We start from the raw sequence: 14,175 nt of genomic DNA, 5'->3' as shown, positions 1-14,175 counted from the left end.
GCTTTGTGTGAGTCCTGTTATGGACTGGCCATCTGTCCAATATGTTTCTCTGCCTGACACAGGACAAGCAGTTTGGAGGATGGATGGATGGATGGATGGATGCTTTGTGTTAGGAATAGATACAAACTTCGATCCAAAATTTGGGAATGGATGTCAAATCTCGGCATTATCTTAACTCATGCATATTCATTCTATAGAAAAGAGCCAGATCTAGCTGAAAGGAACACTTTTTGTGTTTAAAAGAAATGATGTCTTTATAATATTTAGACACATTAAGGCAAAGATGAGTTTTCAGTGTAAATGTTGTTTTAAGAAGAAATTCGTAAAGGCACATATTTGCCATTCAAAATGTTAATCACACAATGTTCCTCAATACCCACTGGCAGAATTAAGGAAACATAAGGTCTCTATGGCAACCAAGCAGCAAAAAACAATAAATATCCTTTTTATAGATGCTAGAGTTGCTTTGTTTCTCTCATCAGTCTGAAAGGCTCGAGGGGGTATACAGTAACTGACAGGTTGAGAGAGAGAGGGCCCGGCTTGGATCTGCTTGTGGGTTTGCTGCTCTGTGTGTATGTGTGTGTGTGTGTGTGTGTGTGTGTGTGTGCGTGCATGCGTGTGTGTGTGTTTTAGTAGTAGCTCATGTTTTGATGCCTCCGGCCCACTTCATCAATAGCATCAACCTCAACATTGACTTCACCTGCAAGTGCATGTGATCACTTTACATATATTACTGAAGGCTTTTCAAACTAGAGCTTTAACATAAAAAGTTGAGTTCAGTTAGTTGTGTTGGTGTGGAAGCAGTGTTGTCAACCTTGTGTGGATTTTCACAAGATTTAAAAAATTATTATGTATTCCCGGGAAATCTATATATTTTTTTTTTTGCAAGCCACATATAAGCCACAAATGTGTTTCAACAGTGAATGTGTTTTTAGAGGGTTCTTAACATGAAATTTTCTCGTCTGCTGTAAGGAGTTCTAATACACTGTAGGGTGATCAGCCACATGACATATTCAGATCTTTGTGCACCAGCCAGGCAACTGACACTGAGAGGAATGAGAATGCTAATGGATAGCTCTATATCTAGGTACGTGTTGAGAAGAACTTTTCTGCTATCTATGAAAAAAAGAAGCTGGGTGGCTCATCTTACCCTATATTAGACCTCCTTGGATGAGGCAAAATGTTCAATTCCTATCTTTACAGGTTTATGATGGGTTGGAAGCATCACAGTAGTGGATTGCTACTTATATCGTCAACAAAGCAACCAGCAGTAAACTCCTTTTTCTTTTACTAATATCAATTTGTTTGATATATATATTATCATTTATCTCTCCGTTTTTTGTTGCTTTTCATGTTCTTGCTCTTACAAGCTTGGTGTTTTTTTCCATATAATTTTCTTTTTTGTTGATAAGGGTGGGATATTGTTCTCTCTCTTCCTGGTGATAAGTTGGCTTCTGATGAAAGGCCTGTGTGCTGTAGTGGTGTCAGGCCTGGCCCTGAGCCCAGAGCTCCAGCCACACGCATGCCAACATGCCTGCCAGTTGCAGAGGTCACGGCAAAGCGACTTGCGGTGCTTTCTGCCAGCCGATTCGGTGTCATGTGTCTGCACCCTTTGTTTCTAACACCCTCCTCTCCTGTGTTCTCTTTCATTACAGACCAACAGCAGGTCGAAGCATCTTGAGAAGGAATATGATCAGAAGTTGGCCATGTCTGCACAGGTAAACATGATTGTTTGAATGTCCTAGGGGAAGCTTAAAAGGAAGGAATAACAGAATTTCCTGCTATTCAGTACAGATAGATAGATAGATAGATAGATAGATAGATAGATAAGCTCTCAAGTCTGCTTTATTGTAAATTCTTCCACATGTACAGCACATACATACAGAGAATCAAAAATCGGGAGGGAGTTCAGCTTCCTGATAGCCTGGTGGATGAAGCTGTCCTTCAGTCTGCTGGTCCTGGCCTGGAGACTCCGCAGTCTCCTCCCTGATGGCAGCAGACTGAAGAAGCTGTGTGATGGGGAGCCTGTCCTCCAACAAAAACGACCATATAGGTCGTTTGTCAAAGCACTTTATTACGACCTATATTTAAGTAAATTACATTTTGCCGATGGGGCGCAATGGTAATATACGCTCTGATGGGTCGTATTTCAGGGATTTGGACAAACGACCTATAACCAATATAGCGTATTGGTTGGAGGACAGGTTGGTGATAGGTGTGTGGGATCACCTGTGTTGCAGACTTTACAGGTGAGGCGGGTTCTGTAAATTTCCTGGACAGAGGGTAGAAACAAACCAATGATCTTCTCAGCTGCTCTCACTATGCATTGTAGAGTTTTTCGGCAGGACAATTTGCAGGCACCATACCACACAGTGATGCAGCTCGCCAGGATGCTCTCGATGGTGCCTCTGTAGAAGGTGTACATGAGTGTGCGCTCTCCTGAAGTTAACAACAATCTCCTTCGTCTCCTCCATGTTTAGAGAGAGATTGTTGTCACTGCACCATCCGGCAAGGCGGCTCAGCTCGCTCCTGTAGTTTTTTCATCTCTACTGCTAATGAGTCCCACCACAGTCGTGTCATCTGCAAACTTAATGAAGTGGTTGGAGTTGTGTGATGGTGTGCAGTCATGGGTATTTCTACTGTATGTAGAGTTCAGTGTATTTTCTTATGCTGTTTGGGAGTAATAGTTTAGCATCACAGAAAGACTACATCTGGGTTTTTTTTTTTTTTTGGGACAAACACAGAGGATTCTAACAGTGAAAAGTCCCAGTGCTGTTGGACTATGTATAGGCACTCTTGGACGCCACCTGAACAGTTTTGACATAATTTGTCAAAATAATGATCCAAATATAATGAGGACATTCGATTTGCTGCATAACAGGAATGACCCATACGTTAACTCTTGATCGCTCACATTGACTAACTTTTTTTATATATATATATATAAAAATCTGATTTATTTCGATTTGTTTTTATGCATTTTTTTATAACTTCTGGTGTGCTGAAAATAATTACTTTATCAAGCCTGCTTGCCTTGTCTGTTATGAACTGTAATTAGAAGCTTGGCAAACCTCAGTGTTAGAGTGGTTTTCTCAACACATTTTTCCCTCAGCCTTCATAACACAACTTGCGCTCTGAGCTGTTGGACACATGCATTTGATTTTGTTCCCCCTGATAATACTTGTACTCAGCACTTGTTGCCCACTCTCCGTTCCCGGCCGTGATTTCACACTCAGGTCTAGTGGGTGTTCTGAGGGTGTCTGAGCGCTTATCTCTCCTCTATATCCCATCATGTGTGTTACTGAGGCCGCCTTTGCCATGTGTTAAACATTAGATTTAATCTGCTCAGCCTCAAAGTCATTACACTCGCTGGGGTTAAGAAGAATAACCTTCATTCTTCTCTGTGTGTAAGATTAACACAGAGCTGAACTCTTCAAACACTGTAGATGTTGTGAAAATGCACTGTTCACTGTGAGGTTTTTGGCTGTCATAATTGCCTCTCATTACCCAGCTCAAACGCTCACTCTTTATTCCAGTTCTTCCACAACACAGAGCGCTGAATGTCAGGTTGACAAGCAGATGTTGTGTGAAAACACAGACCTATTAAATTACACAATGCTTGACATCAAAAGAGCACACTTTGAGTGTGAGAGAAAAAGAGTTCACAGGCGTTTTCCCATTTCTAAATAACCTCTGAGAGGGCCACTGATGATTCATTCCTTTTCCGAGGCACAAAATTGGCATTCACTGGATAAACATAGTTTTTCCTCTCTCTTGTTTCCCACTAGCATTTGGTGGGAACATGTCTTTGTTTAATACACATTAAATGCGCCTCCTCCACACCAAAGAGTGCAGGGCTCTGTTTGCTTACTCTTCTTGTAAGCACTCTTGTTAGGAACAGTCCTCCCAAAAGGACAAAAACAGAAACTTAAAAGTAGCATCATTGAGTTACATGTAGTTTTGATTTTATTTTCAATTTGTATTTTCAATTTCATTTTGTTTTAGTTGTCACGCTTATTGTTAATTTTAGTTTAGTTTTTAGTTGTTGTTTTTTTTTCTAGTTTATATTAACTGGTTTCATTTTTAAAAAGTTCAGGAGGGTAACACTTTATTTCAAGGACCAATTCTTACTATTAACTTGTTGCTTATTATCGTGCATATTATTAACATATTGGCTGTTTACTATATTAATGCCTTGTTCTGCATGACCATACTCTATATCCCTTAATCCGACCCTATACCTAACCTTAACAACTACCCTACTAACTATTAATAAGCAGCAAATTAGCAGTTTACTGGGGCAAAAGTCATAGTTAATAGTTAGTTAGTACTGAGAATTGGTCACCTGGTTCAGTCTAAAGTTACTGCTGTTTCAGTTTAATTGCAGGTGGATTGTAAAGGTTTTAATTTTTACAATATACCATCTAAAACTAAATTTTATTTGAAGCCATTTTTATTTTTGTTCATTTTGAGGTCATAGAAATGATGGAGGAATGTGAAAACTCTTGAAAATGTATCCTTTAATATGTGTGCTTGACCTTGGAAGAATAACCGTGAAAGAATGCTGCCGTTGTCGCGTCCCATAAGGCATTTCAAGAATATATAGGCAAGTGTCCTTTGAACTTCTGAAGCACGTACTAACCTATGCCATCAACAGACATCTCCCAGATGTGCCCAAAGCTGTGTAATTGAATGTGAAATGTGCCAATTAAATCCATACCATGTCATACATTGTCAAGAGTAATCTCAGCTCCGGCTCTGAGCTTGGACTGTACTGAAGTGTTTTTAATTAGCATTTTGGATATCCAGCTCGTCTTTGACTGACCTTTAATCTCCCAAGTGTTTGAAGCTCTCCAGCTAATAATGAGGCAAGGTGTTATCCAAACAAGCTTTGCTCCTTTCACCATCGCCATCATATGGATATGTGTATGAGAGTTGTTGCGTTATTCATTTTTGTTCATGTGCATATGAAAACAGTACAGCTCACATTTAGCTGTTTCAGATTTAATTTCATGCTAAAATAAACTGTTGGTTCTCTTTCAAACATTTTCCATAGTAGCCACCAAAACACCATAGTTACAGTTTTTATTACTTTTACTGTTTTAACTTGGATATTGTGGTGTAAATTTAGTAGCACATTTCATTAGTGCACACTACTAAAGTAATCTGATCAAGTAACAGATCATACACCAATACTTGTATCATGATGTGGCAGGCTTACTTTTAATGTTCTTCAGATTTTAGCCAGGCTGTCTGATTAAATTATTTTATTTACAAGTGTCTTTTTTGTTATGTATTTAAATAACTTCAAACCTTATATCAAAGATAGCTCTTAATGTTTTGGGTCTCTTCATTTCTGGTACCTTCTCAATCATGGATGTGAAATTTTCTTCCTTATTGATCAGACTTACAGTTTTTGTATTGTGGCAAAAACTCTATAGACTTGCATTTAAAAATGTTGAGACCTAGAGAATCTAGACAATTTCATTGATTGTAAAATGCAAGCATCCACTTGGAACACCAAGTGTTCTGCAAATAAAACTTACATTTTCTACAGTAAATGTAAAAAACTTGTGGTAATTTATTTATTTTTCTGTTCTTTCTTTTTTGTATGCCTGTAGGTTCTGAAGTGAAGTTATCACATTTTTAATATTATTATATACTGTAGTAACCCATGGTGTTGGTAGAAACTGTTATTAACTGTTAACCTGTGCATTGATCCATCATTTCTGAAGATTCCCTAATGTCCCATATAACCATTACATATATTTTTGGTCCATAACGGTACAGTTATCCAGCAGAAAGACATTAGGATAAAGTCAAGACCTCATAGCTACAGTGTAATTTTTCCCTCGAACTAAAGAGATGCTTTATATGGAAAGAAGATTACTGAAGCCATTAACACCATAATTCCCAAATATCAAAAGCGAGGAATAACAATCGAGGGATAAGCTTGTTCCTTCAGGCAAAAGACTTGATGCAAGAATCAATTTAGCCAAATAATTATTAGCATGAGAACTTATGTTACCATAATAATGGTGCGTTTGGTGCTTTCATGTGGTTCGCCCACTGACAAAATAAGCCTAATCTGTCCCTCTGTGTCCGATCCAAGTTCACTCCCAACTCCCACGCAATGAACGGATTCCAGTAAAACCGTTCCTCCGTACATTTCTGCACAATAAACAGTTATCTGTCTAGGCCTGGGCTGCACCGCTGCCCTGTGCGCTGCTGCTGCCACTGCTGCTCTCTTGGCTCCAGTTGAAATAGAATATGAATTTGGCTTGCAAGATTTCAAAAGGCCAGTTTTTCTTATTTTCATCTCACTAGAGCTTCATTAAACAGTCCGTCTTCTCTCTCCATGCTCTTGTGTTCTTTTTCTGGTTTGAGTGTGAAATGTGAAGAGTGCCTTAAAAAGGGGAGGTCATTTGGAAATTTATGGTACGGACACTGGAAAGGCTGGAGGCTAGACCTTCATCTGTGCTTGACAAAGATTTTAACACACATTGAGTGTTTACATGGACAACAAAATGATAACCATCAAAATCTGTTTATTATTAAAAAAACAATAATGTATTACATGGTATTTTTAGTTGACTTTTCCACTGAAAGTTTGATTTAGAATAGTTTGCAAGAGTGTGGTTATAAACACAATGGACTATAATAGTGGCCTATTGAGTAGAAGGGTTTACCTGTTCAGCTTGATGACATGTAATTTCCCGGCATCCACTGTCATCCCATTTAGCCATTGGTAGGCAACCTCACCTTTTTCGAGACAAGTAAAAGTGGTAACACTTTGATATAGTTACCAGTTCTCTCTATTAAATAGTAACTTTTTTAAGTACAACATTTACACAACAACAATGTAGACAAAAAGTTTATTTTTTTCCTTTGCGTTTTTAAAAAGTTTCACGTATACACAACAACATTTTCGAAATTATTTGAGTTTGCCCATATCAGTAAAAAAATGGCCAAAAGTGCTATATAACATATGCCAGGTGTTGCAAAGAACCAGATGGAGTTTGATCCATTTGCAGCTCTTTATTTGGGATATTCAAACAGACGGGGTCAAACGACAGCAAACTGAGCAATGGGGGCGAAGCAGAGACAGAGTCGGGTAATCAGGCAGAAAGTCGAGGCAGGCAGAGAACAGTCAATAACGTGAAACAGTCCAGGGTCAAGAGAAGAAAACAAAACATGGGTAATAATGCTCAGAACTGACAGCCAGGGCAAATCAAGACTTCGCAATGAGTGTGTGTATGTGAGCAGCTTATATGAGTGTGGAAATGAGGTGCAGGTGTAAGTGTAATTAGTCCCAGGTGTGAGGCCTTGTGGGAAATGGAGTTCATAGTAAAACTAATATTCGGGCGATGGCTCCCTCTGGTGGTGCAAGGGAGGCGGTACAGGAACCTCCTCTGTAACAGAGCCCCTCCCCTGCGAGCGGCTCCTGAAGCAAGGATGCAACTGATGCCGGGGGTTCTGTCCAGAACAAATACCGGCTCCATTCAGTTGACCTTAGGAACCGGATAACCTCTTGATTGAGACGTTCCGTTTGTCCGTTTGATTCCGGGTGATATCCGGCTGACATTGAGATGATTGAAGAACGCTGTCCAGACTCGGGAAGTGAATTGTGGTCCTCGATCTAACAAAATCCTCGGGGCCATAGAACCTGAATACTTGATTGCAGAGAAGTTCGGCGGTTTCCAAGGATGTTGGTAGTTTAGGTAGGGGAATAAGACGGCAGGCTTTAGAGAAACGTCAATGATGGTGAATATAGTGGTGTTACCCTGTGAATTGGGTAAGTCAGTGATTAAGTCAATAGCAATGTGTGACCAAGTTAATTGTGGTGTGTGTAGTGGAGTCAGGAGGCCGGCTGGTACTTGTCGGGGAGTCTTTGACATGTTGCAGTTGGTGCAGATGCGAATGAATGTGCTCGTATCAGTTAACAGAGTGGGCCACCAGAAGCGGTTTCGAAGAAGTTGTGTCATGGCTGTGATTCCAGGATGACCTGAGCTGGGTGTCGTGTGTACCTGGGTCATGAGTTGTTTGCGTAGGGTCTCAGGGACATAGATGAGGTTGGCTGGACATTTGCCCTGAGGTGGTTCTTGACTGTTAAATTGTTAAATTTCTGTCAGGATATCCCATTGCACTGGGGCTACGAGCAGACTCTCTGGGATGATATTCTCAGAAAGGGTGGTGTGAACCGATTCCTCCGTTTGGCGGGATAGAGCATCAGCCTTCGTATTTTTGGATCCTGGGCGGTAGGTCACAGAGAAGTTAAATTGTGTAAAGAACAGTGCCCACCTGGCCTGACGTGGATTCAAGCGTTTAGCTGAATGGAGATATTCCAAGTTTTTGTGGTTGGTGAGTACAATGAAGGGGTGTGTGGATCCCTCTAACCAATGTCACCACTCCTCAAAGGCCAATTTCATAGCCAGAAGCTCACGACTGCCCACATCATAATTGAGTTCGGCATCAGAAAATTTGCGAGAGAAGAATGCGCATGGGTACATCTTGGCCGGTTGTCCATGACGTTGTGATAGAACTGCCCCTATCCCTGTGCTGGAAGTGTCAACCTCGACGATGAAATGTCGTTTCAGGATCTGGGTGTCGTAAGATGGGCGTTGAAGTGAATCTGATCTTTAGTTCTTCGAAAGCCTGACGTGATTCTGTGGATCAACTCAGACGGGATATATGACGTTTTGTCATGGTGGTTAAAGGTGAAGCAATAGTACTGAAGTTCCTGAAAAAGTGGCGGTAAAAATTGGCAAATCCTAAGAAACATTGGAGGCCTTGCTGTGGATTCTTGAAATCTTGGACAAACAACGAGCTTGACAAGAGGGCTCCCACTGGATAATTTGATTTTCTCTCCAGGAGATGTGAGGTTATGGGTGCGCAGCCAGGGTAGTCCAAGGATAATCAGTGAGTGGATGAATTGATGACATAGAATCGGATGGTTTCTATATGCAAGGTTCCAATGAGGAGCGTTGCCTCCTCCGTGATCTGGAGAATCAATCAATCAATCAATCACCTTTATTTATATAGTGCTTTAAACAAAATACATTGTGTCAAAGCACTGAACAACATTCATTTGGAAAACAGTGTGTCAATAATGCAAAATGACAGTTAAAGGCAGTTCATCATTGAATTCAGTTATGTCATCCCTGTTCAGTTTAAATAGTGTCTGTGCATTTATTTGCAATAAAGTCAATGATATCGCTGTAGATGAAGTGACCCCAACTAAGCAAGCCAGAGGCGACAGCGGCAAGGAACCGAAACTCCATCGGTGACAGAATGGAGAAAAAAACCTTGGGAGAAACCAGGCTCAGTTCGGGGGCCAGTTCTCCTCTGACCAGACGAAACCAGTAGTTCAATTCCAGGCTGCAGCAAAGTCAGATTGTGCAGAAGAATCATCTGTTTCCTGTGGTCTTGTCCTGGTGGTCCTCTGAGACAAGGTCTTTACAGGGGATCTGTATCTGGGGCTCTAGTTGTCCTGGTCTCCGCTGTCTTTCAGGGCAGTAGAGGTCCTTTCTAGGTGCTGATTCACCATCTGGTCTGGATACGTACTGGATCCGGGTGACTGCAGTGACCCTCTGGTCTGGATACAGACTGGATCTGGTGGCCACGGTGACCTTGGAACAAGAGAGAAACAGACAAATATTAGCGTAGATGCCATTCTTCTAATGATGTAGAAGGTACATGTTATGTGAAGTGTTTCCGGTTCCGGTTTACCTAATTAATGCAGCCTAAAAATCCTTTAACGGATTTGGATATAAAAAGCATATTAGTATGTTATGTGTATGCCAGGTTAAAGAGATGGGTCTTTGATCTAGATTTAAACTGCAAGAGTGTGTCTGCCTCCCGAACAATGTTAGGTAGGTTATTCCAGAGTTTAGGCACCAGATAGGAAAAGAACCTGCCGCCCGCAGTTGATTTTGATATTCTAGGTATTATCAAATTGCCTGAGTTTTGAGAACGTAGCGGACGTAGAGGAGTATAATGTAAAAGGAGCTAAACCATTCAGGGCTTTATAAGTAATAAGCAATATTTTAAAATCTATACGATGTTTGATATGGAGCTAGTGCAGCGATGACAGGACCGGGCTAATATGATCGATATGATACATCTTCATTCACTGCTACGAACTAATGGCGGTCATATAAGTACGATTTAAACCATGCTAATGCACTTCCACTGATGCCAACAAAGTGTTCAAGTCAATGCAAAAGAATGCTGTGGTCAATTGTGTCAAACGCAGCACTAAGATCCAATAAAACTAATAGAGAGATACAACCACGATCAGATGATAAGAGCAGATCATTTGTAACTCTAAGGAGAGCAGTCTCAGTACTATGATACGGTCTAAATCCTGACTGGAAATCCTCACATATACCATTTTTCTCTAAGAAGGAATTGTGAGGATACCACCTTTTCTAGTATCTTGGACAGAAAAGGGAGAGTTTTTTATGAGAGGCTTAATAACAGCCAGTTTGAAAGTTTTGGGGACATATCCTAATGACAATGAGGAATTAATAATAGTCAAAAGAGGACCTATGACTTCTGGTAGCACCTATTTTAGAAGCTTAGATGGTATAGGGTCTTACATACATGTTGTTGGTTTAGATGATTTAACAAGTTTATACAATTCTTCCTCTCCTATAGTAGAGACTGAGTGGAACTGTCCCTTAGGGGGTCTAAAGTTCACTGTCTGATGCGATACTGTAGCTGACGGCTGAATGGTTGCAATTTTATCTCTAATAGTATCGATTTTAGAAGTAAAGTAGTTCATAAAGTCATTACTGCTGTGGTGTTGGGAAATGTCAACACTTGTTGAGGCTTTATTTTTCGTTAATTTAGCCACTGTATTATTGGGGTTATGGGGTTGTGTTTGTTTTCTTCTAAAAGAGAAGAAAAGTAATCAGATCTAGCAGTCTTTAATGCTTTTCTGTAGGATATGTTACTTTCCCGCCAAGCAGTATGAAATACCTCTAGTTTTGTTTTCCTCCAGCTTCGCTCCATTTTTCGGGCTGCTCTCTTTAGGGTGCGAGTATGCTCATTATACCATGGTGTCAAACTGTTTTCCTTAACCTTCCTTAAGCGTAAAGGAGCAACTGTATTTAAAGTGCTAGAAAAGAGAGAGTCCATAGTTTCTGTTACATCATCAAGTTGTTCTGGGGTTTTGGATATGCTAAGGAATTTGGATACATCAGGAAGATAACTTAAAAAGCAGTCTTTTGTGGTAAAAGTGATGGTTCTTCGATACTTGTAACAAGAAGTAGAATTTACAATTTTGGCTATATGAAGTTTACACAGAACTAAATAATGATCTGAGATATCATCAATTGGCTTAATAATTTCAACACTATCAACATCAATTCCATGTGACAGTATTAAATCTAGAGTATGATTTCGACAATGAGTAGGTCCTGAAACATGTTGTCTAACACCAATACAGTGTTAATTTTGACAGCAAATTCGGATTTAGTCTTAGTCTTAGTCTTTTGAATAACACACCATTTAGTTTTAGTCACATTTTAGTCATCTGAAATGTTTTAGTCTTAGTCTAGTTTTAGTCGACTAAATATCGACTAAATGTCGATGTTGATCGCTGGCGCCGATACAGGATGGCTGCCTCCGTGACGAGCTCCGCATATGTTTTTGTGTTTTTGTTAGTTTGTCCTGTCTTTAGTTATATTCCTGCCATCAGTTTCACCAGGGAAGAACTGCTGAACATTCGGCAGAACGCACCACAAGATGTTTTTCCGGATTTCAATTATTCAGATGTTTTAGTGAACGTTGTTATCGGAGGAGCGGCGGCGCTGATCAAGCGCTTCAGGACGCGCAGACGGGGGAAGCGAGCGGGAGCGCTCGTCAGACTCAGGAAGCGCGGATTTCGAACGCCGTTGCCTAGCATCCATCTGGCAAATCTCCGCTCTCTACCTAACAAAACGGACGAACTCCTTCTGCTTTCTCGGACTAATAAGGATTTCACACACTCTGCTGCTCTGTGTTTCACGGAAACCTGGCTGAATGACACCATACCGGTCAGTGCGCTCCATCTGCCGGGCTTTCAGCTGTTTAGAGCGGATCGTGAATCAGAATCCACTGGGAAATCGCGCGGCGGCGGGACATGCTTTTACATCAATGAACGGTGGTGTACAGATGTAACTGTGTTAAAGAAGACGTGCTGCTCAAATCTCGAAACACTCTTCATTAACTGCAGGCCGTTCTATTCACCGCGGGAGTTTCACTCGTTCATTCTGGTCAGTGTTTACATCCATCCTCAAGCGCATGTGAGCTCAGCTTTACAGAAACTCGCTGATCAGATCACAGAGACAGAACAACAACACCCTGACTCTGTTTTAATCATTCTCGGGGACTTTAATAAAGCCAATCTGTCCCGTGAACTGCCAAAATACAGACAGCATGTTACATGTCCCACAAGAGACAGTAATATATTGGATCACTGTTACACCACAATAAAGGATGCATTTCATTCTGTTCCACGAGCAGCTTTGGGACGTTCTGATCACCTTCTGGTTCATCTTATACCGTCCTACAGGCAGAAACTAAAATCAGCTAAACCTGTATCAAGGACTGTAAAAAGATGGACTAATGAAGCAGAGCAGGATTTACAATCTTGTTTTGACCTCACTGATTGGAGTGTTTTTGAAGCTGCTGCCTCCGATCTGCATGAACTCACAGAGACCGTAACATCATATATCAGTTTCTGTGAGGATATGTGTATTCCTACAAAGACTCAACTAATTTACAATAATGACAAACCGTGGTTCACTGCAAAACTCAGACAGCTCCGTCAGGCCAAAGAAGATGCTTACGTGAAGGGGGACAATGTCTTGTATAAACAGGCTAAATACACATTGGAAAAGGAGATCAAAGTGGCAAAGAGGAATTATTCTGAAAAAATAAGGACTCAGTTCACTTCCAACGACTCCGCATCAGTGTGGAAAAGTCTAAAGAAGATCACCAATTACAAGACACCACCCCCCAGCACCGTAGAGAATCAACGACTGGCAGACGATCTGAACGAGTTTTACTGCAGGTTTGAAAGAACACCCATCACCTGCCCTGAACGCCTCCCCACAAAAACATTCACACCCTTCACAACTCCTGCAACCAGCCCTGAATGCCTCTCCAAACTACCGCTCACACCATTAACAGCTCCTGCAACCCATCCTGAACACCTCTCCAATCAAGCACTCTCACCATTCTCACCTCCTGCATCCCCCCTCTCCCCCACACCTGCAATTCAGATCAGCGAGGATGCGGTGCGCCAGGTCTTCCGGAAGCAGAAAAGGAAAAAAGCACCAGGCCCAGATTGTGTTACACCAGCCTGTCTGAAATCCTGTGCTGACCAGCTGGCCCCCATCTTCACACAGATCTTCAACAGATCGCTGGAGCTGTGCGAAGTCCCTTCATGCCTCAAACGTTCCACCATCATCCCCATCCCTAAGAAACCCAAAATTACAGGACTAAACGACTACAGGCCTGTGGCTCTAACGTCTGTAGTCATGAAGTCATTTGAAAAACTGGTGCTGGCCCACCTGAAGGACATCACTGGGCCCTTGCTGGATCCTCTTCAGTTTGCCTACAGAGCAAACAGGTCTGTGGACGATGCAGTAAACATTGGACTGCATTATGTTCTGCAACACCTAGACAGACCGGGGACTTATGTGAGGATCCTGTTTGTGGACTTCAGCTCGGCCTTCAACACGATCAACCCAAACCTCCTCCTGCCCAAACTAAATCAGCTCTCCGTGCCCACCTCCGTCTGTCAGTGGATCAACAGCTTCCTGACAGACAGGCAGCAGCTAGTGAGGCTGGGAAAATACACATCCAGCACCCGTACAATCAGCACCGGAGCTCCCCAGGGCTGCGTTCTCTCCCCACTGCTCTTCTCCCTGTACACCAACGATTGCACATCTAAGGACCCCTCTGTCAAGCTCCTGAAGTTTGCAGATGACACCACACTCATCGGCCTCATTCAGGACGGTGACGAGTCTGCTTACAGACAGGAGGTAAAAGAGCTGGCTGTCTGGTGCAGTCTCAACAACCTGGAGCTTAACACCCTCAAAACAGTGGAGATGATCGTGGACTTCAGGAGAAACACCCCTGCACTCCCCCCACTCACCATCATGAACAGCCCTGTGACTGCAG

At 41.7% G+C, this 14,175-nt stretch overlaps 1 protein-coding gene across 1 annotated transcript in view; it reads left to right on the top strand.

The window, feature by feature from the left end:
• Positions 1 to 14,175, top strand: part of LOC127956971 (centrosomal protein of 112 kDa-like) — a 143,050-nt gene that overhangs the window by 68,960 nt on the left and 59,915 nt on the right. The window contains exon 10 of the mRNA XM_052555306.1: positions 1,656 to 1,718. Coding sequence (XP_052411266.1) covers positions 1,656 to 1,718 — 63 coding nt within the window. The remainder of the gene's footprint in view (positions 1 to 1,655; positions 1,719 to 14,175) is intronic.

Source organism: Carassius gibelio, chromosome A3, assembly GCF_023724105.1.
Source record: "Carassius gibelio isolate Cgi1373 ecotype wild population from Czech Republic chromosome A3, carGib1.2-hapl.c, whole genome shotgun sequence".
NCBI lineage: Eukaryota > Metazoa > Chordata > Actinopteri > Cypriniformes > Cyprinidae > Carassius > Carassius gibelio.
Note: the sequence above shows the minus strand (reverse complement) of the source record. Positions and strands in the feature narration are given on the sequence as shown.